This window comes from Pelecanus crispus, chromosome 26, assembly GCF_030463565.1.
Source record: "Pelecanus crispus isolate bPelCri1 chromosome 26, bPelCri1.pri, whole genome shotgun sequence".
Lineage (NCBI taxonomy): Eukaryota > Metazoa > Chordata > Aves > Pelecaniformes > Pelecanidae > Pelecanus > Pelecanus crispus.
This window is the reverse complement of record NC_134668.1, coordinates 402,356-430,089: the sequence shown is the minus strand read 5'-3', so window position 1 is coordinate 430,089 and position 27,734 is coordinate 402,356. Positions and strand designations below refer to the sequence as shown.

The window sequence follows — 27,734 nt, the reverse complement described above, 5'->3', positions numbered from 1 at the left end:
GCAGAGATCTGTTGCAACAAGATGCTGCAGTTGGGATTTCTTTCCCCTGAGAGGTCTGACAGCCTGCGCTCATCAGCCCTTCAGAGCTGATAGAGAGAGATTTGAGAGTTTTCACCTCCCAGTGTAGGCATTAATTTAGGTCAGGTGAATTGCTCTCTGGAGGCATTTGTTTTTACCATTGACTCTAGAGAAAGCTTAGTATGTCAGGTTGCTCTCCAGAGCTACAGAAAACACCCTCTGAGCAGGTGCCTTGCTTACAACACATGCTTATCCCCACTTACTTGTTTTTTAATCTTGTGGCCACTTAAACCAAGTCTAAGAGAGAGCAGGATCCTCACCCGAGGAGCCCTTTGGCCCTCAGATCTCAAATATTTCTCATGCACGATGCCTATGCTGGAGCCACGTGCATTTTATTACTTTGCGTAGGATGCATTCCTTAGTCATAACCAGAGAAGAGACAGCCTGGTTTCCATGAAAACTTTGGGCCATGCCACATCATGCCATAGTCTTGTTTATGTCTTCTGTTTTAAGGGGATGAAGCACCAGCTGTGCAAGCAGACCTTCCTTCAGCTGCACTTCAGTAAGGAGACCTCACAACAGCAATAACAGTTTTGCAACAATTTATTAGCAATGTTCAGAGAAAATACAAAATCCTATTTACAATGAAATCATAAGAATGGCTGGACAAAAGGAGCAGGGGGATACAGAGCCAGTGTCCAGGTGATGCAGACCTCAGATAAAGGACATCCACACAGAGGAGAAGCAGCAGCCCTGCACCGCCCCTGTGCAGATGGTCAGGGAACCCAGGAAGAACCTGCCTATAGCTATATCCCACCCCTAATCCTGTGTTACTCAGCTTCATAGGGACTTCCACCTCTCTTAGCATGTACATCTCACTCGCTACTTCAGTCCAAGTGCTTTCACTGGGTCTGGCTTGGATGGACTGCAAGCCATGGGGTTGGCACAGAAGAGGGACCAGGACACATGCAAGAAGGGAGCCCTGCGGAGGGGCACGGGAGGGCAGCAAGCCATCCCCACTCAAGTGGCCTGGAGACAAGCAGGTGCCATGCAAGCTTTTCCCACACGGGAGCAGAAAGCCAGGAGGTAGCAGCAGCTCAGGCAGCAGCAAAGTTACTCCACACCAGAAGGAAAAAGAGAAAGAGATCCAGAGTGGGCTGCAGATTCATGTTCTCCTCCCCAGGTCCCAGGGTATGCAGGGGCAGTTTGGAGAGCCCCAGCGCAGAAAGGAGGGCTGCAGAGCTCTGGTCTAGATTGTCCTCCAGAGGAGGAGTTTTAGGACTATTTCAGAGTCAGAACTCATCACGTAACTCCATACTCCCTCCTCAAAAGCTGGAAAGCAGAAATACCTACAGACCTTTTGCTGTGAGCAAAAAAAGGCTGCACAGCCAGTCTGCTAAGATATTTCAGAAGTGCCTGCATGGGTCTGAGCCAGAAAATTCCCTTTAAAATCCTATTTCATAACCTTTTAGGGTGCCTCCCATGCAACCTCTCCCAGTTCTGCCTGCTTGGCCATTCAAGGTCCTTGTTTATTCTCTGGCATCTACTGCAGAAATCAGTAGGTCATGAACTTAATGCTAGCATCACCTAATAGTCTCCTTTATTCCTGAAAAAAACTGAGTGGGGGTCGGGTGGTTTGGGGGCGGAAAGTAAGGTGGAAAGCATCAGTTGTGCTCCTGTGTGAATATGGACAAGGTCAGTGCAGCCGCAGAGGGGCTGAAGCATTTTTACTCTCTGCACAGTAACTTTCCTCTGCCCAGCTCAGGGCATTGAACACCTGTGGCGGGAGGATACAACGTGTGAAGGGTAAAAGCCAGGGCAGCAGCAGAGGAGGAATGTGCGGTACGGAGCGTTTTGGCATAGCCTCTCTCTAACACGTGGGGATTGCTAGAGGCAGCTCAGTGACGCACTTGCCCTGGCATTCCCAGAGAGATTGAAGATACGGGTTTCTATCAGCAGGAAGGATCACTTTTAAAAAGAGCAAAAGGCCTCTTATCTCCACCTGGAGCTTTACAGTTAGAAATTAGCCAGCTAATCCCCAAACAGGGGAATGCGAGCAAGGGGAAGATGGAAAGTTACCTGAGCATTCACAGACATCCAGTGCTCTCACCGACATCCTCATTTGGGGGAGCAAAACTGGAAAATGGCCAGAGCAAGAGGCAACATTGGTGTTTGCTACAAAGCAGTGCCCGTTTTGAGTGACAGGCATTCACCCTGGCCTCAGCCTCTGGGTAGTAACCACTTAGGACCACTCATCTCAAGCAACCAAGGCAATTTTGTGAAGGCATCAGATCCTTATGATGGGTCACAAGATCTCGACCACCCATTTCCCACATCAGGAGTTTCCTGGCTTTGCATGGGCTCTGAAACTCAGCCTCTTTCATCTCTTCTCTGCCATTCTCTGCCAATAATCCTTACATGGGATCACAACCCTCCCAGGTGAAGAGCCACACTTCAGAGAGAACTGACATACATGTGCCCCTTGGGTGGGGAGGTGAGCCCACGGCCGGTGGTCCTGCTATCCCACTCTGGGAAGGAAAGAAAGTACAAACTCAGCCCCATGGCCAGATGCAAAGGGTACAGAAGAATTCGTCCTGCAGGGGCATTAGGGATGTCCTCAAAGAGGCTGCACGTCCTGAACAACAGGTTCTCTTGTGCCTGGAGGACTGATTGCTGGGACATCCAGACTACGTGATCCCATGCTCTGCACTTCTAAAAGCAGGTACTATCAGGAACATATCTCTGCAGAGGCCACAAGGCTCCAAATGAATGCTGGAGAGGAACAGGGGGATGCAAGGCTTTCCCTAGCCTTTTACCCTTTGTTCAGCTGGTTTTTCTGCCAGCATCCTAGCAAAATTCCCTACTCTCCTCCCCTTAATGTTATTCTCCCTTTGCAGAGCTGTTCTCAGCACTTCAGCATCCCGTGATGTGCAGGTCTCAGGCAACTCTGACAGCCTCTGGGGAAAAGAAGATCTTGGTCTCATGCCTCCCAGTCTCTGGTCTGGTTTGATCTCAGTAGGAGTGGAGGGAGCAGAAGAGACATAACACTTAAGCCCTACTTTGCTTTCTGGGTCACAAAGGCCTAACAGCATATATACAAGCTGCATAAGGAACCCAGGGGCATTGCTCAGCTGATTGAATGGAGCCTGCTAGTGGGCCAGAAAGGGTGGGTTTGGTTTTGTTTGGGTTTTTTTTTAACCCTCTTTTCCTCTTCTTTTAACTTTTTTTTTTTTTTTAAACACTCGCATCTTGCCAGCAAAAAGAAGATACTGCCTTACTGCACTCACTCCTGGCTGGAGCCAAAGAACTGGAGGAAGAAAGAGAAGATGTAGATGATGTCCAGATAGATATTGAGGGCTCCAAAGATGTATTCCTCTGGGTTCAGCGAGTACCGACGATTCCCCATCAGCATCTGGGTATCAAATGCCAGGAACTGTGAGGAAAGAGGAGGAAACTCATGGAAACAGTCACATGGAGATTTGGCACATAGAGGCAAGAAGTGCTCTAATGACAGGAGTTCTCCCAATTGCTTCACTGTATCCAGAACAAAAATACAGCCACTTCTTATGGGCTGTAACTGCAATTTAAAAGGTCGGAACAATGCACTGATCAAGCTGCAACTTTCCCCTTCCTTCATTTCACTCTTGATAGTCAAACCCTGAGCCTAACTATTACTTCAGGCCTGCTTCCTTCATGCTTTTTCCCAGGGTTCCCCTTTGCTTCATCCACCCCAAATATGTCCCAGGATCCCCTCTGGAGCAGTTCTTTCTGTTCCTCCTCAGCCAGTCCCTACAGCTTGTTATTCCCAGACTTCCCCCAGTTCAGAAACACCTTCCAGGTAACAAGGTGACCTGGAGCCAACATGGCATTGCAGCAGCAGCAGAGCAATAAAGAGCAAGAAACCCCAGATCCTGGGCAGCACCAAGGTCTGCAGAGCTGCCAGCAGAGGTAGCCGGGCCCAGAGGGGAGCTAACACCTTTCTGAGGTACAAACACGACTAAGTGCAGGGCAGATTTTACCAGTGAAGCCACTGCAGTCGGAATCTACTGCCCAGCCTGCCTGCAAGGGACACAGCACTCACAGGAACAAACACGGGCTACAAGGCAGGCTGGTGACCCAGCTGCAAGAAAACCTGCACCTTGTTGCACGACTTCAAGCTCAGCGTCTTCTCCCATCTCACCTCTACTCCCTCTGTTAATCCAGCCCACGACAGACACCTTGGTGTGGAGCTCCTCAGGGCTGGCAGGGCATCTTTGCCATCACCTGGGGTCAGCTGGCACCTCTGCCCTCCCCAGTCACAAATAACTGATCTCACCAGACATTGTCAGGCTGAGCTGACAAGCCAGCAACAGATTCCACCAGCTGAGTTTGACTGAAGTTTATGAGGTAATGTTAAGAAGTTTAGCCTGCTTGTATTTTACAGAGCGGTCTTCAATCATGAATCACAGAAGAACTATCTGAGCTCACTTGAAATTATTATACCTAATAAACAAAATTGCTCAACTGTTCTTATTCACAACATGCCCAATGGGCACCGCCTTGAACCCCAAGGCAGCCCTCCTCCTGACCCCCACCTCACGGTAACGCCAGGCGTCTTCCCACAAAACTCCCACACCTGAACGGCAAGCACAGCACTGCCAGGACTTGCTCTCGGAAGAGGCTTGCAGGAGGAACCGCCGAGGAGCAGTTGAAGGAATGAATCAAGCCTTTTCAGCTTTCCTTGGAGGAGCTGCCCAGCTTCAGGGCTTTTCCTGCCTGCAATGAACCTTCCTAGTGCTCCTTAATCCCAAACCATGGCCTCTCACTCTTTCCATACCTCTGTTTCTCTTACTCAAACTCATACCCAATCCTTCGCCCACTCCCACTCAACCAGCCCCAACTTGACTTTGCTCACTTCTGCAGCCTCATTTCATCCCCAGGCTCCTTTGAGCCCTGCAATCCAGCTCCCACTGCTGTGCCAGAGATGAATCTCTGCTTTTCCCACTCCAGAGATGCCTTTTTGCCCTGTCCCTACAGTGCTTTCTGCTGTTCACACCTAGTATTGCGCATACAGCATGGGTTTGCCTGTCACACCATGCTCTGCGCCAGCACTGTCATGTACACCAACACCTTCTCGGGACAAGGCTGAGGTCACTGCAATAATTGCTGTTCATGAGCCATTTGAAGATGTGGAGCTCTCTGCAATCCAGTGACTCGCTCTTCTCACTTTCCCAAGCACCCTTTAAGGCTGACAGAATTTACTCCTTGCTTATTTGCTTATTTTTCCTGCCAGCACATTCCCAGGCCTCATGACCAGCACCACTTACCATAGTAAAGATTATGGCACCAAGCATAGCGTAGATTGCGTGGAGCCAGGGAACCTAAAGGAAACAAATCCATCAGTCAGTGCCTGGGAGAAAACTGATTAATTAGGACCTGACACAGAAGAGGGCTTAGCTCTCATGTGGAGGATACAAATTAGGGAAAGTGCTCTAATAGCCCAGGATGGACTTGCACCACTTCCAGCTCCAACACGGTTTCTGTTGTTGACCTTTCCTGGCAAAAACAACAGGTCACTGTGCCTCAGTTTCCCCTCTCACTGTGGCCATTGTGTCTACTTGGCTCACAAGCTTCTAGATCAGGTACTTGTGTTTCCAAATAGCCTACTTCAACACAGCTGCCATCTCTGTGGCAATATCTTAGCACTATCCTGACAGAAACATTTTGCAGCAGCCCTAGGTGTTTGTTTACCCAGATGAGGTTGATGCCACTGGAAGAAACACCAAATGCTTCCAAGAGCCAGACCCAGCTTTAATTAACAAGGATAACTTAAATGGGTTCGTCTGCTGCAGTCACAGCAGGAAATTCACTGGAATTAAGACCAAACCTCAACCCCTGCTTGCTGTGGCACAGTAGCACACAGTGCTGATGGAGAAGGTGCCTACACGGACAGCTGATTCAACCCAGAGATTGCAGCCTGCCTCCCCAGATACACAAGCTCATGACAAGGCTGCCTCAAGCTACGCTTATCTTGACAAGCTGCAAGATAAAGAGTAGTTGTCTCAACAGTTTAATGGCAGTGGCTTGGCACTGCAAGCTGGTTTACCCTCACATTTGCACCGGAGAGAGATGGATCTCAAGCCAAGACAACCAAAATCTAAGCTCCCGGTTTTGGAAACACCACGCTGTGTATTTGTCCATCATCATACCAACTCCAGGGCTAGTACCAGTGGGAGTATCTCCTGCAGGTCTGGCCCTTGAAGTATGACGCAGGTCCCCAGAGAAGCCAGGTAAGATGTGAAGGGTTTGGAGGTCATTTAAAGGCTGTCATGATCAAAGCCAGGTGCCTCCATCTCCAGCACAAGCAGGCGTTCAGGATGATTAATGGTGGCTGCACAGCCCCACACACCTTCCCTCTTTCATCAGCATCTTCCAGGGTCTGTCAGGCTCTTGTCTGAATCACGACTCACCTAAAGACACTCTTGGATGGAGACCAGACACTCCATGCTGCCACACCAAACCCTCTATCAGGTGTGGTCACAAGCCACCCCAGGATTTCAGCTGGGCACAGCCAACACCAGCTGTGATCAGGTCTGAGCTAAAAGCAGGGAAGCTGAAGGAAGGGGCTGGACCCATGCAAGAGAGGCTGGCAGCAGTTGGAGGAGTGACAAGGTAGTCACTCATGGTCAGGACTTGTTGCCGGGCCCCTCTCCAGATGGACTTATTTCTGAGAAATTTGAGCCTCAAGATTCAAACACTGCAGCACGGTGCCTGAAGTTAGTGTGAATACAGCCAGGTCTGGCCAGACAGGCAACCCACTGCACTTGTCCAGAGTCCAAGTTCTGCCCTGAATTTGGGGCAAGAGCCCTGTTTTGTATTGGGCAGGCCAGCACCTTAATGTGTGCACCACCCTGGTTTTACCGGAGGGGAAACTGAGGCACAAGCAGGTGATCTGACCTCCTGTGCAATCACTACACAGCTCCAGGAACAGAAGCAAACTTCCTCAAGCCCCAGGCCCGTGCTGTCCTAAAACCTGATATCTGATTGTACAGCAAGAAGGCAACAGCCACCTGGTCTTGCCTTTTGTTTCTGTTGGTGTTTCTGCATGTTTTCTGAGAGCAGGCTGGGACACCCCTCTCAAGCCAAGCCCTGGAGCTTGCCCGCTTTAGGCTGATCGGCTCCCAGCGTAGCGCCAGGGCTGGTGGCACTGGGTGAGGAAGGAGGAGCACAGGTCATTACTCACATATTGGTAGGGCAGTATCACAGCCAGGATGATGCCACCAAAGAAGAGGACCATGAGCATCACAAAGAGGACGCCCTGGTAGGAGGTGAAGTCAAACTGCGGAGGTAAAGAACATCATGTTACAAGTGCAGACTGCCGCAACAGGAGGCAGTGAGGGGAGCCGAACTCCCCGTGTCCACAGGGAGGGACTCCCCAGCCGCTCACCCATCTTGCTGTCACATGGCAATTGCTTCACCTGCATCTCAGGTCCTATAGCCCAACATCCATCTGTATGGCAGACAGAGCCAAACGCTTACCATATCCCCTGTATGGCCATGGGCAAGAACTCGGTACCCAGCACATACCTGAAATCCAAAAGCCCATCGCACATGTTTGTGCCGGTGCCCTTCTGTACCCCACAGCCTAATCCTCAAAAAAACCACCTTGCCCCCATACATTAGCATCTTCCACCCCTGTCTATACCCTGACACATCCCTCACCCCAGCATCTGTCCTAATCTTCCTGTAACCTTCTCTTTACATCCCAGCATCCCTCAGGTTGCTCCTGTATCCAGAGTCCTACAGACCTGCCCCTCACACCTCACCCCCAGCGCTGCCTGACACTGCGGTCCTATGCCTGGGAGATGCTTCTCCCCGAGGGACTGACCAGCACAAACTCACCTTGGTCTGGAAGCTGAAGATCGTGACAGACAGACACACCAGGGCTGTGATCCCCAGACACAGAAGGACCGACTTGGTATTGTAGTAACTGCAAAATTAACAGCAAACCCGCTTTTCCGTATTTCCCACAGGGACAGGTGGAAGGAGGGATTAAGACAGGCAGAAGCTTAGCAGAGGTGTACAGGGAAAGTGTGCATCCTTGGGGCACAAACGTCACTGAAATTATCAATGTCCCCCTTTAATGTAAAAAAGGAAGGATAGAAAACACTAAAAAAAGCCTAGGTGGGTTTTCCTCCTGTTTAAATAGAAGAGGGTAGGGCAGGAGGGCATGTCTGTGCCTTCTGGGAACTCATGAACGGCTAAGATGGGGACTTACTATAAAAATCTATCCATCCATGGACAGATGGAGAAGGGGGAGGATTCAAACTAGGAGGTAATAAAAGTAGAATGACAAAGGTCTTTGCAGCACAATGAGAAATGAGAAAGCTGCAGCCACTGTTACACTACTGATGTGCTCGTAACAGGGGTTTGAGTCTTGGAAAACTGCAGGGAAGGAGGGATTTGAACAGGTAGAGAGACTGCAGGCTTAGGTTAGAATTTTTTTGTATGTCTGACTACTGATTTTGGTTACAGCACCAGGCTCAGCCCTAAGAAAAGCCAGTCCCCACTCTCCCCTTCCATTTGATTTGAGAATGATATCGCTGGTATTTTCCCCGAGTTGCTGAAGCCACTACTTTCTTTGTCCCCAGCACGCATCCATCAACACCCACTGGCTCATCTGCCTCGTCACCAGGCACCCACGTGAACCAGGGCTGATCTTGTGAGCAGATTGTAACAGTAAAAACACAAGCAAAAGGGAGCAAGCTGTAGACTACAAAAGACATGAAACTGCTGGAAAAAACTCCTTGTGTCACTCCAGCCCCATCTGCTAGAGTGCTGCTTAGTGGAAAAGGTGAGATCACAGTATATGGTAGTCCCCTGTAGCCCATCCTGCAGGCTTGTCCCTGGCTCTCTAGTGCTCTCCTATAGGATTTAGCGTAGCCAGGAACTACCCTGTGCTGCCCCAATTGTGACAGAGAAGGGGGGTACCACCATAGGTCTTGGAGAACTTTAAAAAGTGTTTTCAAAAGGGAAGGTCAGGCTTTGTGTGGCTACTGAACAGCTCCAAAGAGATCAGGTGGCCCATATATTTCAGAAGTAGGGAAGGTTTTTTGCAGGAAGAGACAGGACATAGGACCAGAAAACTTCCAGAGACCGCATGCTCAACCTACCTGGAGAGCATCCCAGTGAGATAAGCCATGGAGAGGGTCTGGGAGGGAAAGAGAACCACATTACTCCTGCATTCATGTCCCAGGGAGAGACACACAACAAATAAAACATTTCAATTATAGTGATGATAAGGGCAGTGAAGCCTTTTAAACAGATACTCAGGAGAAGCAATTTTTACATAGTTTCTAATCCTCCAGTGATTAATATCCACAGGGCAGGTTAAAGTGAGGGCAGGCCACCGCCCTGAGAGCAGTCCCACCCTCTCCATCCCTCTACCCCTTTTGCACAGGACTCCAGCACCCTACCCCAGATCCCACCACCAACCAGCCTCCACAGGTTGGTTTTTTTTTAAAAAAACAACCCCAAGGCTCCCTTCTTTCCTGCTTATCACATTCTAGTTCAATTACAGCTCTTCAGCCCAAGTGCAGGGCAATTAGAGGATGAAATTCCTGCTTCTGCAGGAATCCAGACCAGACACCTCTCCTGCTTGGAGCCATTATGAAACCCACGCTGGTTGCAGGGGCAGGGCAGACGCTGTCCAGATGTGCTACTTACAAAGATGCTCAGCAGGATCAGATTCCATGGGAAATACCTCCTGCAAGTGAAGAAACAGGGGCTGGTTAGCCCTGCGATGCGGAGGGCAGAGGTAGTTAGCAGCGCTGCACAACAGGTTGCATAAGATGTGCAGTATAATTAATGGCCTGTGCAGCAAATGGCAGGGATGGTGCAAGGGGACAGTCATCCTGCTGGGAATGAGAGAGCATTTGGGGTGCTCCTAGACCAAGGCAGCAAACATTCCCATGATATTCCAGCAGAGCAGTGCCCTGCTCCACTGAGAGCAAAGATGACCGTCTTCTGCAGTATTTAATAATGAGAATTTGGAGCTACACAGCAATGCAGTTTTTGCTGCAACATAGCTTCCTTTCCAGTTGCAATTTGACTTCAGCTTTTAAGGCTGCATTGCAGCAACCCACAACTACATCAGGCCTGAAAATCCAGCTGCCACCTCAGTCCCTACATCACTTTGTCAGCATGACCCCATCCCATCCCTGCAACATTATTGGTCATGCTTGAAACAAGAGGAAAAACATTCGTCCTTCATTTCACAGGGCTGTTTCAAATCCAAAAAGAATATATTTTACCTGGGTCCAGAGCAGCAAGCAAGAATCAAGTAGGTCACAAAGAAAACAGCACTGCAAAGAAAAGAAAGAGCCATTTAGGGAGGAAAACCCAGGCATTGTGCATTGATGCAGGAGAGAAGTCTCCAGCTGACAAGTTTCAGTGCTCTGCTGCGCTGTTTAAAATGCAAGCACCGTGCCAGAAGTCGAGGCTGGGTAGGAAGCAAGGCAGTAACGACCTCTCGCTGAAGCAGTCCTCTGCCCACAGCTGCCTACTTTGCTTATGCCAGTCCAAGGTGGGACAGCACAACCGTCCCTGAAAAACCTGAAGGATGGTTTTAGAGCAGAGCAACGGTAGCATTCAGGTCCAGGATAGATGGTGCACCCAGACATGTTTGCTGCTGATACCTCATCAGTGCATGAATTGCCCGTACAGAGGTGGCCAGACTTTGCTCATTTCCAGGCACTTCCTGGCTTGGTGGGATCAAGGCATCCTGCTGGGATTTCAGCAGCACTTAAACCAAGATTCGCAGAGCTGGTAAAAGGGACTTGCCTAAGGCCAGAGGGAAGGTCTGTCTCGAGGAAGGGAACTGGTCCCATGTTACTGCACCAGTGCTTGAGGAAGAGTTCAACAGCAGAAGGATCCTCTAAGGTCAGTGAATCTCACAGACCCAAGCCTAATATGCTGTTGCACAAGCCATCCCCAGGTCACAGGAGAGTTATTTATCTCGCATGACTTGACCCTTCAGCAAAGCAAAAAAATCCAACAGCTGAGGGATGGTCTCCCTCTGCTCTGGACGTCACGCAGCCTGGGTGTTTTTCCACAGTGCTGATGGGTTATGGCACAGCGGGAACCTGCTTACCTGCTTTCACCCAGAGCCTCGGGGGGAAAGCAGCTTCCAAGCATGCCGATGGCTGCACGATAGCCAGTCACCTTAGGTCTAATAAATGAACATGACGGCAAAACCCACGGGCCATGATAAATGCACCAGAGATAAACCTGAGCATTGCTCTCCCATGGGGAAACCAGGAAAGCTGTCATGGACACGGCTGAATAGATGGAAAGAAAGCATGCAGGGAGCAAATAGAGCCATTGCAGTTGTCTGTCTCCTTTGCATCCCTTGTTGCACATCTGCTCTTGCTTTACTCCCTCTGAGCCATCGCCCAGCAGTAGGAAAACACCCTAGGGCACCCACTTCTATTTTACAGAGTTATATAGAGAGTTGGGGTCTCTGCATATGAAAGAGATCCAGACCCAGATCAGGACAAGCAGTTGGAGACACTGGGATGGAGGGAAGGTTTGGCTCGCTGGCAAGTGAAGGGACAGTCAAAATTTAAGTCTCTCAAGTACAGAGCCTACCCCCAGCTGGCCCAAGATGGGTTTGCTCCTGCTGAAAGATATAAATGCTGACCATCCAGTGAGCTACAGGAGATGAACCCAAAGGTCAAAGCACAGAGCTGAGCAGAGCTTGGTCTTGTCTCCCTGCAAGGCAATGCTGCTTCTCCAGTCTACCAACTGGCCAAGAAGGAGCACAATATTTTCCTTTAAGGACCAAGAGGAATGCTGATGCCAGTTCCCTTCTATTGCTGCTATTTTGGGTCTCTTTGTCTAAGTTATATAAGCTGGTGTCTCATTTCCGGGCCTAGACACATTTCATGATTTGGGTGTGAACTAATTAAAGCCAAGTTCACAGAGCTTTGTTCACAGACAATTGCATCGTACACTCTGCCTGCTTAATTAGCAGCACTAACACAAGCAGCATCCAGGAAACCAGCACAGCTGCAAATATACTAACGCATGGAAGCCCAGCCTACGCTACCTCCAAGCTGACCTTTTGGACCAGGCTTGACTAATGAATGGCATCCCAATTTCTGGGCACTGAGAGTGGCTCTGTGGTGAAGACCCAAGCATGACAGCCCCACAAACATCCCAATCCCTCCAAATGCATTCCCCCCTCTTAACATTGCCTGCACCTTTCTTTATCTGTTGCATATCAAGGCATGCAATATAAACCCAGGCAATCTCCTTGCTTTCAATGGGACAAACATAAAATTAAGCCTCTAAGGTACCCTAGGCACCCTTTCAGGTCTCACATCTGGGCTTCTGCACTGTTTTCCTGGAAGGTCCCCAGTTTTACCCGGTTTGCTCTGCAAGCAATACTCATGTATTTACTTTGACCCTGGTTTGTAGAGCAGCAAGCCCTCTTTTTGAAAGTATTTGTAGATATCTAGCATATCTCATGTCTCAGACTCATTTAGGTGAGATTTTCTATCTTCTCACCTCAGAGTTGTCCATGAATTTCCTCAGCTCCCCGTGCACACATATTAGTGCAATTCTTCACACGCAAGATACAAAAGTGTTTGGAAAGTGTCTCCACATCACCACAGCTACATCCGGAGCTGTTTGGAGCATACATGACCATAGGAGAAGACAGAGATACTCACTAGGAAGCCCAATACCAGGCAGCGTGTGTCTGAATGTACCCCTTGACTGGCTCGCTGCAAGACAGAGAAAAAGGATGCTGAGCAGAAAGCATAGAAAAGCCAATCACTTCACAAGTTGCTGCTAAATTAAACCTGGGAACACACATGGGGTGATGCAGCACGGGGTATGTGAAGAGGAGGAAAAAAAAACCCCACACAAACGCGGCTGAATCTACCTGGCAGACTGACCAACTGGAAAGAAATTCAACCTGTCAAGTCAGAAAGACAGCCCTGCTGTTATCAATTACACAGTCAGGCTTGCTCAGGGAATGGCCGCTGCCTTCTCAGAGAAGTGATTAAAGAGCTGAAATCCTCGGGCTGACAGTGATTCATTATTTATTCTGGAGGCAACATGAGCTGCACATGCCCAAAATGCTCAGTCATCCGAGCTAGAGACAGCCGCTGCTTGAGTGTGGGGTATCTGCTTCTGCAAGGGGAGGTAACCCAGTCCCTAAAGCTGAGGTGGGCTGGGATCTGATGACCTTGATAACTCCCAAAGGACAAGTACAGCAGTTAATACTCAAGGGCAAGCAGCCCAGGCCTCTTAGCTGGGGATAGCACCCAGAAGGGACAATGCACCATCCAGAGGACATGCAGGGAACGTAGCAGGAGTACTGAAGGACCTCTCATGGTTCCCTCAGTTTTGTTTTTCTATTGGAGCACATGGGAAAAAAAATTCAGGTGTCTACATAACAGACAACACCCCCAAGTAACAGGTAATTCAAGAGTAGGTCATACACAGGACAAAGCAAGCATTGCTGCTACACAAGAGACCTACCAGAAGGTGAAGAAAGCCACAATAACAACAGTGACCAAGAGCTGGACCATCAGGATGGCATAAACCTGCAATGAGAGGCAGCCCATGGGTGACCCACAGACTCTCTGCTTCCCACCCAGCCCAGGGAAGCCAGCAAAGCCATTGTGGCCAGGTGCCTCCAAGGGCTCAGAGCTGGTCTCCTGCCTTCACAGGGGAAGGCTGACCCTGGAGAGGCTTGCCCCTTACCTTCCTGATGAACACTCTGCGCACGTTCCTGTCGTCCCAGCTGAAGGTTGTGAGCATCTCTGTGTCCCCTGGATACCCGCCACTGCCATAGCTTGGGCTCGTGCCTGAAGCAGAAGCCAGACAGATCAGCTCCCATCACCCGGTTCCCTCCCCAGCTGCAATAATCTGACCCCAGTGATTGACTGCAGCTCAAAAGGCCCAAATTTCAAGGTTTTCTTGTTGCACTACAAAACATAGGCTTGCTGGGATGCACTCTGCTCCCTTCCCACTCCTGCATCTTATTAGGACCATCTCCAAGAACAGAGGGGAGAAACCACTTCTGCAAACTCCAGCACAACAAGGACACCAGGGTTAATTCCTGTCTATGGTAAGACCATATTTTTAATGGCAATTAAGAGGGCTCGTATCATATCCTTGCTCACCTTTCACTGAATATTAAAGCGTCCCCCAGAGGAGCCGTGACTCAGCACCTCAGTCATTCCCATCAGGAGCTCTGGTGCAGGAGGATTCCCTCTCTGCTCTGTAATTGCCTGATGTTAGACTCTGTTTGCATCATTTCTTATGTCAACGGTGTGCCCTCTCCTCAGAGAGCCTCATTACAGCCAGCTTTTCTATAAGGTCAATCCCTGAATCTGATTTCCATGCAGAGAGTCAGAGAACAGTTTAGCAGCAAGCCTAAACAAGGGGGAAAAAGCCCCAATGCTACTGATGAGAATACCTTCCCCAAAAATCATCGCACCACACAACGCAGCCCTGCTTTGCTGAGGGCTCTGTGATACAAGCTCTTGTTGCTGGAGTTTCCCTGCAGAGGGGCAAGGAGGAAGCTGCACCATAAAGCGTCAGTTTGCTCTGCAGCCTGAAGGGAGATGGAGGGAAACATCAGAAAACCTCAGCCTGCTGGGGAGGCGACTGTGCCGACAGCCAGGGATGAAGGTAGCAGCGAGGATATTGGAGGGCAGGGGGCTGTGAGGAGAAACCCAAAGCAGCAGCTTCTCCCTGCTAAGATCAGCTGCACAAATTAGATGTAAGAATCAGCCTTCTCCACCTCCTGAACCTCATGCTCAAGAAAAAATAAAACAAATACTGAAACCTCGGTTGTCTTAGCACATCATTCCCCTATGCTATTCACTTCTCTTGCAAATATCCCCTTCCATGTTACTAATAGTGTCCCCACCTGGGTTACCTATAGAATGAAGGCTTATGTGATTACACCACCTATACATTCATGTCCCTGCCTGTTTGACAGATGCCTCCCCTCCTTCTCAAAGCTTTTTATCTCAGTGATACTCAGATCCTCCAGGTAGGAGGAGGAAAGACCCTCTCAAACTCAGAGGACAGGCTGCAGACACCAGGAAAGCCAAACTGGTTCTGGGTTTCTTCTGTTTGACTGGTCAAAGGCTGCTTGCTCTTACTGCAGAAGCCTCATCCTAAAGATGCCCTGGCAGGAAATAAATCCTTTGTGCTCTTCTTGTGCCTAATAAATCTCTTGTGCCTTCTTCTATGCCCCAGTGAAGATGAAACTCCTGCAGTGCATCCTCCCTGCGTTTCTGCAAGATCTCTCATCACTCACACAGGGTCAAGAGCACCTGAGGCCCATCCCCAGGACACTTCAGTGCCTCCTGAGTCAAAGTAATCAAGGCATCTGAACACCAAATTAGACACATAAATGCCTCTGAGGAATGGAAGGGGTTTCCTTCTCCCCAGCACCCATCACCTCCCACCTACGGTCACATCTAAGGTAGCAAGACATTGTGTCCCAAGCTTATCATTAAAGAAAGCAACCCAAAACACACACCCCTTCTCTCCAGCTACTTCCAGTCTCCTAGAAGCTGTTAGATGCAGCCCCATGGCATGTATCCCCCCTGCCCAGACCCTGGCACAGGAGCCACAGCTTGCAGCATGGCTGAAGGCAAGGAAAGGGGAGAAGGACATGAAATCAGAGGAAAACAACAGCAGGGATCAGGACACAGCTGCAGAGAGGAAATCCTGCCAGGCTTGTCAGGGAGGGGACAAGAGATGACACATCACCTAAACAAGTCCTCCGGGATACCCAAAATACCAGCATCCTAACCCATTCGGGCTTTACCCATCCTAATTCATCATGACAGTAGAAAGACCCAGATGGTTGTTATAGCAAGCTGGAAGGTTATTTATTCCCTCTGTTTCTGACCCCTGAAGGCAAAGAAGAATGGGAAAAGTCTGTGAAACCAGAGTGTGCAGGCACACACATCTCAGAGGGGGTTTAGCTTGCTCTTTCCCCTTCCCTAAACATCTCCATCCCTGCAGCTGCGACCATCCCTACTGGATGGAACAGGCAGCCAGCAGCCCACAGCAGAGGAGGACGACTGAGCAGAGAGGGAGGACTCAGGAGTCATTAAATCCAGTCCCTCCAGTGTTCTCTCCAGTTCAAGCTGTGCTGACCAAGCAGTTGGCCACCCCAGCAGACTCACTTGCCGGCCACTGTCCTGCATCCATCCCAGCTTGCCACTGCGCAGCCATTCCCCTGCACTGGGCACAGTGGAGCCTTTGTCTGCTTATCACGACCAAGCAGAAGCTGCACACAGCACCCAGGGAAGAAAAGCTGTTTGTTTGCTGAGGAGTCGGCCACACAGATCAATGCTGGAACAATTCAGCCTTCAAGTCCAGCCATGTTTTAGCATCCACTGGCTCTGAACACTGGCTCATAGCAGCCAGACATCACTGATGCCGCGATACCAATTTTGCCAGTTCAGCAGCCTCTTTGAAAGCCAGGGTTGAGCAGGAGCTAGAGGGGGGCCTGCTGCCTGCAGAGCCAGGAGCATTGCACCAGGACTCTCCCCAGCCCTGGGAGGTGGCATTGCCCAGCACAACCAGCTGGGAGAGGGGATTTTTCCCATGCCGGTACTGGGAAGGAGAGCAGGGACAGAGCACTGGAGTTCAGTCCCACCTCTGGAAGGCAGTGTGGTCTAGTGGTTGGGTGAAATGGCTTTTACATATAGATACAGACTTATATGGCTTATAGCTACAGCTCTAGGGTGAGCTCTACCATGGACCAAACTGGGCACCACATCCCTGGTTCCCCCCTTCTCTACAAGCCTGTAGGGAGAATCTCTGCACCCCTCTACCCCCTCTGCAAGGGGCTCACCCTGGGTACAGCCACAGAAGGACTTACTGGGGTCGACATAAGCCCAGCTGGGGTGGAGCGGGACCGATGGGGGAGGAGGGTAAGCACCAGACTTCATCCCTTCTCCCGCTGTCGCCTCCTCATAGGTCGGAGGAGCTGGTGGAGCCGTGGCATTGTCCTTCTTCTCCCCTTGCCCCTCAGAGTTGGGGGGTTTGTTGTTCACAGAAAGCTGCACAGAAAGGGGGGGCAGGGACAGAGAGATTAGACTGTAAAAACAGCACAGAAACTGCCCTGCAATGGCAACCCAACAGGGCATGGACAGAGGTCTGGGGAGTCCCTCTGTTGGAGCCCAGGAACTGGAAGGACACCCAGTAACTCCTGTGAGCTGGCAATGCCCCATCCCTGCACCCCCATGAAGGAGCATCCTCTGATGCGATTGAGGGAAGAGATGGGAAAACACCTAACATGTTAAAGGGGATGAAAAAATTATAGGCAACCAGGTGTGAGGGCAGACACAGCCTTGCCCAGGGTCCTCTGTGGTGCCTCAGGCTCAGGCTCATATGTAACACTGGAAAGTATCCAAATAATTCTCTGCTTTTCAGCCTACTTCTTTCTAAATTTCCCTTTAAAAAAGAGCTTTCAGTTACTGGGCAGAAAACCCTGGACTCCTTCATTTCCACTTACACCCACATTTTGGGGAGTTTCTCCTAGCCCCGGGGAAGTGCTCTGGTTTGGCCCTCCAATATTGTCTTCTAGCTCATTCCTCTCTGCCCACCTAGAGGCTCAGCCTTGCCGCTTTCCATAATTTGAAGATGCAGCTACGGGACTTGGGATCTCACGTCTTCAGACTATGACATCCCAGCAAAGAGCCAGCCTCAGGCCACCTGAGAACTTGTTTCTCCTTGAGAACATTATCCATTTAACATTCTAGATCTTTGTAAACCTGGGTTAAGTTATGAGCCTGGTATCCTGCCCTCCCTGCCAAAGAGGATGCCAGCTCAGTGTCAGGGATAGCATTCCATGGATCACAGGGATGCAGGGCTGGAACCACAAAAAGCCCAAAGTGAAGCAGATCAACTAGCCAGCTCTGCAACAGACAGCACAGTCCCTGTAAGGTGTTAAACTGAAGGTGTAACAGGCCCTTGAAAATAAAGCCAGGGTACCAAGCTGGTCTGTGCACCGTGAGCAGACCCCGCTGCATTGGGGTAACTGTGCCAGCTCATAGGGACTGTCCTCACCCTGTCCTCCATTACATAGCCCTTGGGTACAGGGTGGCCAATATCAAGCAAGACCCCCAGAGATACCCAAGGAGATACAAGAGGGACAGTGCTGCCTGCATCCAGGCAGCCTCCAGCATTGCACTGTTGTCATGGCAATGGTGCACTGTGCTGGCAGAGGACGCATAAACCACCACACACACAGCCCCCAGTCTCTGAGCATCGGAGAACCCCAAAAATCCAGAGCTCCTTGGGCCAGGAAGGAGGTGCTCAGGGCAGATGCCAAGCGCTGACTGCTGGGGGCATGGATGGGAAAGCACAAGCACCTGGCTGAGCTCCCTGACGGGTGGAGGAAACGGCTACAGGTCCAACAGCAGGGTTGAGCTCCACATCCAGCACCAGGAAAAACAACCTCCAACGCCATAATGACACAGCCTTCCACCCCCTTCCTCTGCCAAAAACACCCCCATCATGGGGGCCATCGCACCGGGCTTGCCTGGGTACCCAGCTCCCCGCTCCACAGCAATTGTTTTATTTCTTAATTCCCCTCCCTTCAACCCATTTTCCCCCTCCAAACATGCAACAATTATGCAAGCAGGACAACTTATCATCCAAGCACTGGCCTCCCACCTACCTTCCCCTGGGTCATGGCTCCTCGCTACCGATGCTGCTGGACCCTCTGAGCAGCAGCAGGAGGGAGAAGGCCGTGGCTGAGCACAAGCCTCCTCACCAGATCCCTTCCGCCTGCTCTCCCGGGGTGTTTCAGGGCTGGCTGCAAACGCTGCAGCCTCCGCAGCCTGCACTGATGCCTTCACCTTCTAGCAACATCCACAGAGCAACGGGTGCTGAAGGGAGGACCGTACCATTCCCAGCCTGCAGCACAGGGGGAAGCTGGGAAAGAAACAGCTAAAATGGAAGCGAGCAGCCACTGGCAGCGATGGGGACAATACACGGACACAGCAAAGGGGAGGCAGTGGCAGGGTCCCACACCATGGGGTGGGAAGCAGCTGCCCCAGAGATGCTGAACTCGGGGCTGGGATTGCAAAGGAGAGGGAGACGCAAAGGATGCTTTGCTGCAGCATCTCTCTGCCACCGCATGTCAGAGCCAACCACGAGCTGGGGAGCAGCAGCTTCCACAGGTCCTGCTGCAGCTGGGCACAGCAACAAGGGCTATTGTGGGGGGCTGGAGGCTCCCCTGGGGCAGAGGGGAAGGCCTGAGCCAAGCTCTGTAACATGAGAGCAGGAGGAAGGAATCCAACAGCCCTGGCTCCCTTCCTGACCCTTTCCAGGCTTTGCATGGAGTAGGATAGAGAGGATAAGGCTCATTTGCCCCACACGCCTTGTCCTCTCTGGATCGATGCAGCCCCAGCTGGGGGGCACAGGGAGGGTTTGGAGGTGTCCCCGGGCAGCCAGCAGCCCACGAGCACCACGCAGCACCCATCACCGAAGCAATATTTTTAATTCAGCCCCATGAAGGAGAGGGCTGAATGGGAAGTCCAGCTCCCAGCCCAGGCATGTCCAAGGGAAGGGGCACAAAGTGAATGAGGTTTTGTCCCCCATGACCGGGCCTGGGGGAATTAAAGTCTGGATAGCACAGTGAGATGGAGACGTCCCCTCTTACCACCCAGCCACAGCAGAAGAGAAGAGAATTGTCCTGTTCTATAGTGAAAGGCTTCACATGAGCAGAAGATTTGTCCAGGAGAGAAGAGACAGACAGTACAAACACAGCATGCCCTCTACCTAAGCACGTGGAGACACAGGCTTGGGATGAATGAGAGATGTCAGCAGAGCAGTCTTGCACTGTGTTCCCACAAAACGGAAACACAATTTCAGGCAGTTCTGGGCCTACACTCAGGCTAGGAGCTGTGCCCCTACATCCGAGCTCCCCACATCCTCCCACTGGTCCTTCCCCAGCCCCTTAAGTAATTATTGCTTGTCATGCCATAAGCATGCCAAGTCTATAATACAGGTACAAAAAATAAATTAGCTTATCTGTTTATTCTGCCATGAAAAAAAAAAAGACCCTGCCACATTTTAGGCTCCTCAAACACAGATCTAGAAAAGGTGAAGAACAGGCTGTCTGCAAGGAAAGGAAGTTGAAAAAAAACCCCACCCATGCCCATTTGCAGCTTCTGCAAAGAAGCAGGCAATGGAAGGGTTAAAAGGAAAGCATGAGCTGGAAATGAAAGAATGCGGCCAAGCAATGTACAGCTGGCATCCATACAGACCTAGCCCCAGCTATTCAATTGGAAAGAGAGGCAATTACCACAAGGACTGCAAAAACTTGTCAGGATTATTCAGAATCAATTAAGTGCCTGTTAACCACAAGCTCCTCAAGGGCTTTCATTCTCCTCAAGGTTGAGCAGAGGCATAAAACTGGGCAGGTCCCAAGTGAGGGAGAGAAACTCAACCCAGCAGGTGGGGTTCTCACTGCTCTAACCAGGCACAAGGAAACCATGCTTGGTTTGTTGATCCCCTTCAAGCATGAGACTACCCAAGGGGTCAAGGGCTTGGGAACAGAAACTCTAGGTGATGCGTGGCATTGTGGTGACAAAGGAGACACCCATTTTCTTAGTGAACCCAAGAGGGACTCATCCCAGCTGCAGTCCCTGGCCAAGCCAGATTCATTGGTGGGATAATGCAGGACCCCACATGCTCTATCCCAGGCTGAAGATGATTCAAAGAGCTAAAATACTGGGTCTGGAAGAGGAAAAACCCTCAGCAAAGAAAAGCAGATGGCATTGCCTACCACAACAGCCTCCCTCTAAATAAAAAGCAGCAGGAAGGGAAAACAAACCTGTCCACCACCCCATTGTCTAGAAGGCCTGTTGCCCAGCCCGAGCTCCGCAGAGATCTGAGGGGATCTCAGTCTTCCCTCGCTGCCCAGCCCCCAAACAAATCCAACACCAACAGGGAATATTTTCCTGTGGCTCTGGGAAACCATTATGTCTTCCCCCAGCCAGGAAATGAGCTGGGAGAGCCCGTGAGCTGCAAGACTTGAAATGAGTCTCATCTCTGCCATGAGGAAGACAAGGACAACTCTGCTGAGCTGATAGCAATGAAAAGCAGAGCCATTCAGCCCTTGCAGGCGCCATCCTTCTCCAAAAAAGCTGCTCTGAACCTGGTTCCTTGCTTTTCTGTTTGAGCTGGAAGCTCTTAAATGTACCACAGTCCTACCAACAAGGTAATTTTCTCTAGGTCTTCTCTTTTCCCAGTCTCACAGATGTATTAGGAGAATAAAAACACACAAGAGCCAGATTCCAGATTGTGGTGCTCACACACAGCATCACATCCACCATTCAACATCCCCCATCCATCTCCCTGACCAACTGCTGGCCTGGCTCAGCATCAGGCCACGTGAGAAGCCATTCACCTGCACACACATACCTTTAATACTCGGGGTGGGGGGAAGAAAAAAGAAAAAAAAAGAAAAAAAATCTCTGTCAAGGCCACACCCTGCCAAATCCACAAGAGATTTCACAGGGATTAAAGCAACTTTGCTGAACACTCAAATACATGAAAAACAAGGTAAAGAAAACCTGATGGGATAATTAAGGGATCTGCTGCTTCAACATACATGATGGCACACCCAGGAGCCCTCTGTAAATATGCTTTCCCCATCCCCAAGAGGGAAAAGCCCCCACTGCCATGGACTTCAGAAAAGCCCATTAAAAAAAACACAGGAATTTACCCTAGGCTTTCAGGCTGCTGAAATATCCATGGATTATTAATGCTAAATCCTGCTACCAGGATTGGTCCCTAGATGAGAGATTAACAGGCAAGCTGTGAATATCAGGGCATGCATGAAGAGGGGTTTGGAAGGATAAAAGAAACAAAAACACTGTTATTCTTGAGGGGCAAAATCCTGCCCTCATCTCCCATCCTGCCAGCATCCCAGGCACGCAGGCAGGGAGCTCCCAGTACCTTTCAGCCCCAAGTGAGCCACCCCAGAGCCTCAGCTCCATGAGAGGTGGAAGCCTGCTCCCACGAGCCAGCATCTCCCTTCCTGGCCAGCTCATACCTTCTTGCTCTTGTGCAGAGTCCTTCAACTGAATTAGCCCTCCTTCCTTCCCAAGCTGCTCTTGAAAAGCAGAGATAACTGCCCCTTAACATAGAATCATTTAGGTTGGAAAAGACCTTTAAGATCATCCAGTCCAACCATGCAATATAAGGAGCTAGACAAGCCAAACTATTTGGGCTAGGACGTTCTCCTCACTGGCTCCTGTATCAGTCTCTAGCTCAGGCACCAGTGTTGGCTATCAAAGCCTGAGCTAAAACCCAAAACCCAGCCCTCCATCACCCCTTTTGTACCATCAGTTTTCCATTGCCTGGAAGACAATCTTGCAAACTGTGCCCAGCTGCGCTGTCACACCGGATCACAGGCACCCCAACTTCTGGGTAAAATTAATTTAAGCCCTCAGAAGGGCATTTGAATTAGAGAGGGCTCAAACTCCAGCGGTGGGCAGTTGCTGCAAGTCAGCTGGGGACCATTATCTGAGTCAGCTTCTTGGTTGCTTGTGGTTGTTTGCCCATGCCATGGAGCTAAGGCAGTACCGGGATTTGGATGCTTTCAGAAACTTCACCCTATGTTTTTTTAAACGCCTCCAGAGCTGTGCTGTGTGATTTCAATGAATTGCAGGGAACAGGTCCCAGTGGTGAGGTTAAAAAGTAAACGGAAACAAAATCTGTGATACCCACAAATCACGTCAGAGAGTAACAACAACACACGCGTGTACACCAATCAAACAAATAGATAAATGTAAAGATGAGGCACTCCCAAGGATTACATTGTTCAGCTGCTCAGGGGTGCATTTCACTCATCGCTGCCAGAAGAACGTGTTCTTACCATCATGTGCATTTGATGCTGTTAAACGAAAGGAATTGCACAAGTATGCAAACCTGCCTCACTGGGAGTGGGGGAACAGAACAGGTTTGGGTGATGCTTGGAGTGACACCTTCATGCCACTGTGCAGTTTCTTCTTTAAACTATTATGAAGGACCTTTATATAATACAATCCAGGGATGTGCACAGGAATTTTTTAAATTCTTACGAGCCCATACAACAAGTAACCCATGGCCTTGTGGTGACGCAGCAGCCTGACACCCAGAACCCAGGTAATCAGCAGGGAGATGGAGGAAAGAGCTTTGCTGCATTTCAGAGCCCGAATTTCCAGCACTGAAACTGGCCTAAAATCCAGGTTGTTGGTGCTGTCCTGGAAGGAGCCTCTGTCTTTGCCCTGGAAGCTCAAAGTTAGAAGTGAGAGGGTCTCCCATCTGGCCTAATGACATCTCAGGAATAGCTTGTGATGTGCCCCCTGTCCTCCAAGCCCACGACATCTGCCTTCCTAGCCTACATCCCCAAGCGAGCAAGCACCTTTGTGTTTCTGCTTTCGCACAGCTTCGGAGTTCCCAGCAAGCCGCTTCCTTCCCCTCTTTCCTCCTCAAAACACATCTTTCCCACAGCATCCCTGCTCATGTGACTTCGCTAGGTCAGGAGATTGATGCCTGCCTTGCTGAAAGTAACTCCATTTCCTCAAACTCACCCATTTGTCCGCAGATTTCTCTCCCACTGTTATACCATGAGTGACCTGATACGCACTGTCTGGGTCTGTTCGGTCTTGTACCAGGCTGCCCTTGTCTGAGATCAGGGCTCCTATGCTCTGCAGTAACCTAAGGTGGAAGATTTGCAGTCTTGGTGTGTGCTCTTTGAGAGTGATTTTCACAGTTTCTGGTGTATGACAATACCCCCCGCACCAGCAAGACCTGGTCCATCTTGGATTCACACTCCAGCAAATTTACGAGCTCCATCGGAGCAGCAAAAAGAAATGCAGAGCTCCCCGAGCAGCTCAGTCCCCACCCAGGAGAGAGCAATGATTTCCACATGCTGGACTTTGCTGGCAAGGTCTCGGAGGAGCTGCCAATGCTCCTCTCCACTTTATACAATTCAAGGAAGCGAAGCAAATTGCACTGACACCCTGGGGCCAGATCCCATCAACACAGGCACAAATGCAGAAGGAAATCATTGCAATAGCCCAGATTTAAAAAAAAAAAAAAATCCTCAAAAAGTCTTTCTACCAAAGAAGGATGGCAATTCACGGTGCTGACAACCCAATCCCTGTGCCATGCCCAAAAACCCACACAGAAATCAAGTAACTAACCACAAACAAAAATATCCCACACTGAACCTGTATTCTCAGAAGTGGAAAAGAGCCAGAGGCTTTATGAAACCAGCTTTGTGGTTCTCTTACTGTTGCAGCCTTGGCACAGAAGTTGGTGTCTGGGTAGTACCATAAAACAGAGAGAGAAAGGCACATAGGGGAAAAGAGGATGAAAGGTGATAGACAGACAGACAGAGAGATAAAAAAGGATAGAAGGAGGGAAGAAACCCTTTAAAATTTTAAAGAAATAGGCTGCATCTTCTCCTATCTACATACCTTATGTAATAGTATAAGTGTTAGGAGCAGTTTTGGAGTCTGTACTAGCCCTTTCCCAGCATATGTTGATCGCACAGACCAAAGGAGACCTCTGCAGAATCCAGCATGGTGGAAAGGGATGATGGCCAACCATGAAGGCTGTTGAGGTCTTTTCATGGGTCATATACAATATATCGAACTGTTCTGCTCCTTTCCCTGATTTTCCTACCTTCCCAGATTCAACATAAATCTCCATCTGGGGTGCGAGGAACTTCCTGAAATAATGTGGAAAACACAAAAAGCATAAAGGTATTATTTGATGTGAAAATTATCATCACCAAAGCAGCTCTCTGCTAGCAGCTTGGTGGATAGGACCTTCTGGGAACTCACACCAAGGTCCTAACCTTGTTCCTGATACTGTCCCAGAACAGAGTAATAGTTTCCAAGCCAGTGTCCAAGCCCCTGTAAGGATAATTTCAGGCAGAGGAAAGCTGGTGGATGCCCATGGCCTTTGGACAAAGTCCTTCTCCCAAAAAAACGTTCTTGTCCTCACGGCTCTGAGCCAGCCATCCTGTTTACCTGCTGCACTACTTCATACCCAATAGTTGATTTTAAAATGACTGTTCGGTTTAATGGCTGGGAGGGATTTAATGTAACCTGACATCTTGTCTGGCTTTCTCTCTGTGATTGCTGCCACTGGAGCCTGAAAGTGATCCTTCTTTTCCCCCTGTGGACCACAAAGTTTCTTGCACTACTCCCCTTGTCTGGCTGTACGAGGACCGTGGCACTGACCTTGGTCTCAGATGAAAGATGCTGTTTTTCAGAAGCCAAGCACCTTTTTCTTTCTCCATCAATCCCAGCTGGTTGTTAGAGGGATTTTCACAATAACCTAATCCATGCACCTCACACGCACCAGCAGCTCCCCAGGAAAGATGCTGAGATAACAGCCTCTTCTCAAAGGTAAAGTTGCCGGATGTAATCCCGCTTTCCTCCCAGCAAAGATCAAGAGATAGCAGCCAAAAAAGACCCGCAGCACACGTGAACTGTCAGTACCCACACTGGTACCCACAGCATTGATGGTGAGATAACACAGATGTTGCAACAGCCCTAGCTCTGCAATCCCTTACAGCGCTGAGCATCTCAGAGCCACAGCGCTGCAGAAGTCAGGACAGAAGGGGACAGGGGACGCTGCTTCTACAGCCACCAGCAGGACCAGTTCCTGGCAGTATCTAACCTAGTTGGTCTTTTTTTTAAATCCGGGAGAATTACTTAGAGAAAGACATCTGAATTGAGCTCATCCACTTCTCCTTCTTGGACTTGATTACTTCTGATTTACATCAAAATGAGGAAAATAGTGAAAAGGCCAGACACTGGATGCTCTCAGTCAATGTCACCACACTAATGTCAAAGCCATGTTCCCAATTTACACCCGCTGGGAGTTTGGCTCATTAGATGTGATTTGTTTTGCAAACATAGCACTGGGTATCCAGCGAAGGGTGAAGCTGAGGTCTCCTGCTCAGTTCTGTCACCTGAGGATGATGTTGCAATCTGACTGATTTTAACTAATGTAATATTCATGCCTGGGTAAGTAGCAAAGAGCTTACAAGATCTGGTAAGGCCACAGGGTCTGTCTCACTTCAAAATCTGCTGGCTATATGGATATCCTGGTGTCTGGCTTTGTTTCATGGGTTCAAGGAAAAAGCATAAATTATTTTCCTATAATTGTTTATGCAAAATATGCCATGCCCTGGCCTTGAACTTCAGCACTCAAACAAGGGAATAACGCTCCCCTTTCTTCACCCCTTAAGACATGATTAAAGGGAGGTCATCACCTAACTCAGCCCTGTCTCTGACCTTGTAGTATGTTGGGATTGGCCATAGCTTGTCTATCAAGTCTCTCTGCAGAGGCAGAAACCACAGTTTCTCCCTCTCGCTGGTTCTAAACATTCTGGATCTCATTAACATGCTGTTAGCAAAAGAAAAATTGTATTTTCCTGCAAATCACACTAGGAAAGAATTCAATCCCTGCCTAGGTGCTGTACAGAGACCACCTCATGCTGGGGTGGAAGGCTTTGTGGTCTTACAGATGTCAGGGTTTTATATGGCCACCAGAAATGTGTACTGATCCTGACGTGATCCAAAGTCCAGCTCCACCAACACCAGAGTCTCACTGTCTACCTTGACTAAGACCCTAGGCAAACATTCAGAACTGCACTTGCAAGTCCTTGAGATGGGATAAAAAAATAAAATGAAGCCTTCCTCTAACACCAGGCCCAATTCCTGGTCTGCGCTCAAGCTCAATTTGTTAAAGTCAGTGAAGGAAATCAGGGCTGCATTAATCCTTCTGCTTCAATTAAAACAAGAACAATAAACAGTGCAAGAGCCAACAGAAGTTTTGCATGAATAGGGATTTTGGATTTGGCCTAAAATGCCAGAAAAGGTTTTGATTTTTTTTCCATTTTGCTCTTCTGGGTGAATACCCTTTTGATGTAATATGACAATGGGAGAATATAATTTTTCCTGATGGTCACCTCTCTTTGGGGAATACAGACATTATCTTCTGCTCTGTCTGTTCTCCAACCAGGAGTGGGAGAGAGGTAAAGCTTTCCTGGTGTGTTTGTGAAATGCAATTACAAACATACCTTGGTTTGCATTGCAGCAAGAGCTGCGCTGCTGCATCCCATCAGAAAACAGCCTAGAGCTAAAAGGGGTCTTAATCCACTCCCTCAATGCTTTGCAGCTCACTGTGAGCAGGCATCTTTGTATGCCACATCCTGCAATGGGCAGCAGGAGCCTAATGGTTAACAAACTCAGCCTAGAGGAAGGTGAGGGACCTGTGTTTGGTCCTTTCCCTGCCAGCAGGACCTGCACCCACAGAGCCACCTGTCTGGGTGATGCCCACGAGGGTCAGGACATTCAGGGTGGAAAGGTCCCTGGAGCCAAACTAATGCTGCAGGTGCTCCGATTCCCAGGTGAAAAGCTAGCTGAGGTGTTTCTGCCCCTGCTGATCCCAACTCAAACATGTCCATACCCTCATCCCCATCTGCTCCGCTTCGCAAAGTGTCCTGGTAGCCCATGGCTGCCATTCCCTGTGCTCCACTGGGGGCCGTGGATGGGACCAAACGCACCAACACATCCATTCATCCAGGCAGCAAGCAGAAAACATCAACTGAGAAACAAGACTAGTCACAATTCTAGAATTCAGGGGTTTTTTTCTTCTTACCCTTT

At 49.6% G+C, this 27,734-nt stretch overlaps 1 protein-coding gene across 1 annotated transcript; it reads right to left on the bottom strand.

Annotated features, from left to right (window-relative positions):
• Positions 1 to 3,301: 3,301 nt before the first annotated feature.
• Positions 3,302 to 18,742, bottom strand: FAIM2 (Fas apoptotic inhibitory molecule 2). The gene is made up of 12 exons (XM_009488001.2): positions 18,728 to 18,742; positions 16,925 to 17,105; positions 13,774 to 13,877; positions 13,549 to 13,613; positions 12,732 to 12,785; positions 10,311 to 10,361; positions 9,724 to 9,763; positions 9,171 to 9,208; positions 7,900 to 7,987; positions 7,241 to 7,336; positions 5,325 to 5,378; positions 3,302 to 3,451 (listed from the first exon to the last, which is right to left on the bottom strand). Exons 1-12 carry the CDS (start codon positions 18,740 to 18,742, stop codon positions 3,302 to 3,304), a joined length of 936 nt encoding a protein of 311 aa, XP_009486276.1.
• Positions 18,743 to 27,734: the final 8,992 nt, after the last annotated feature.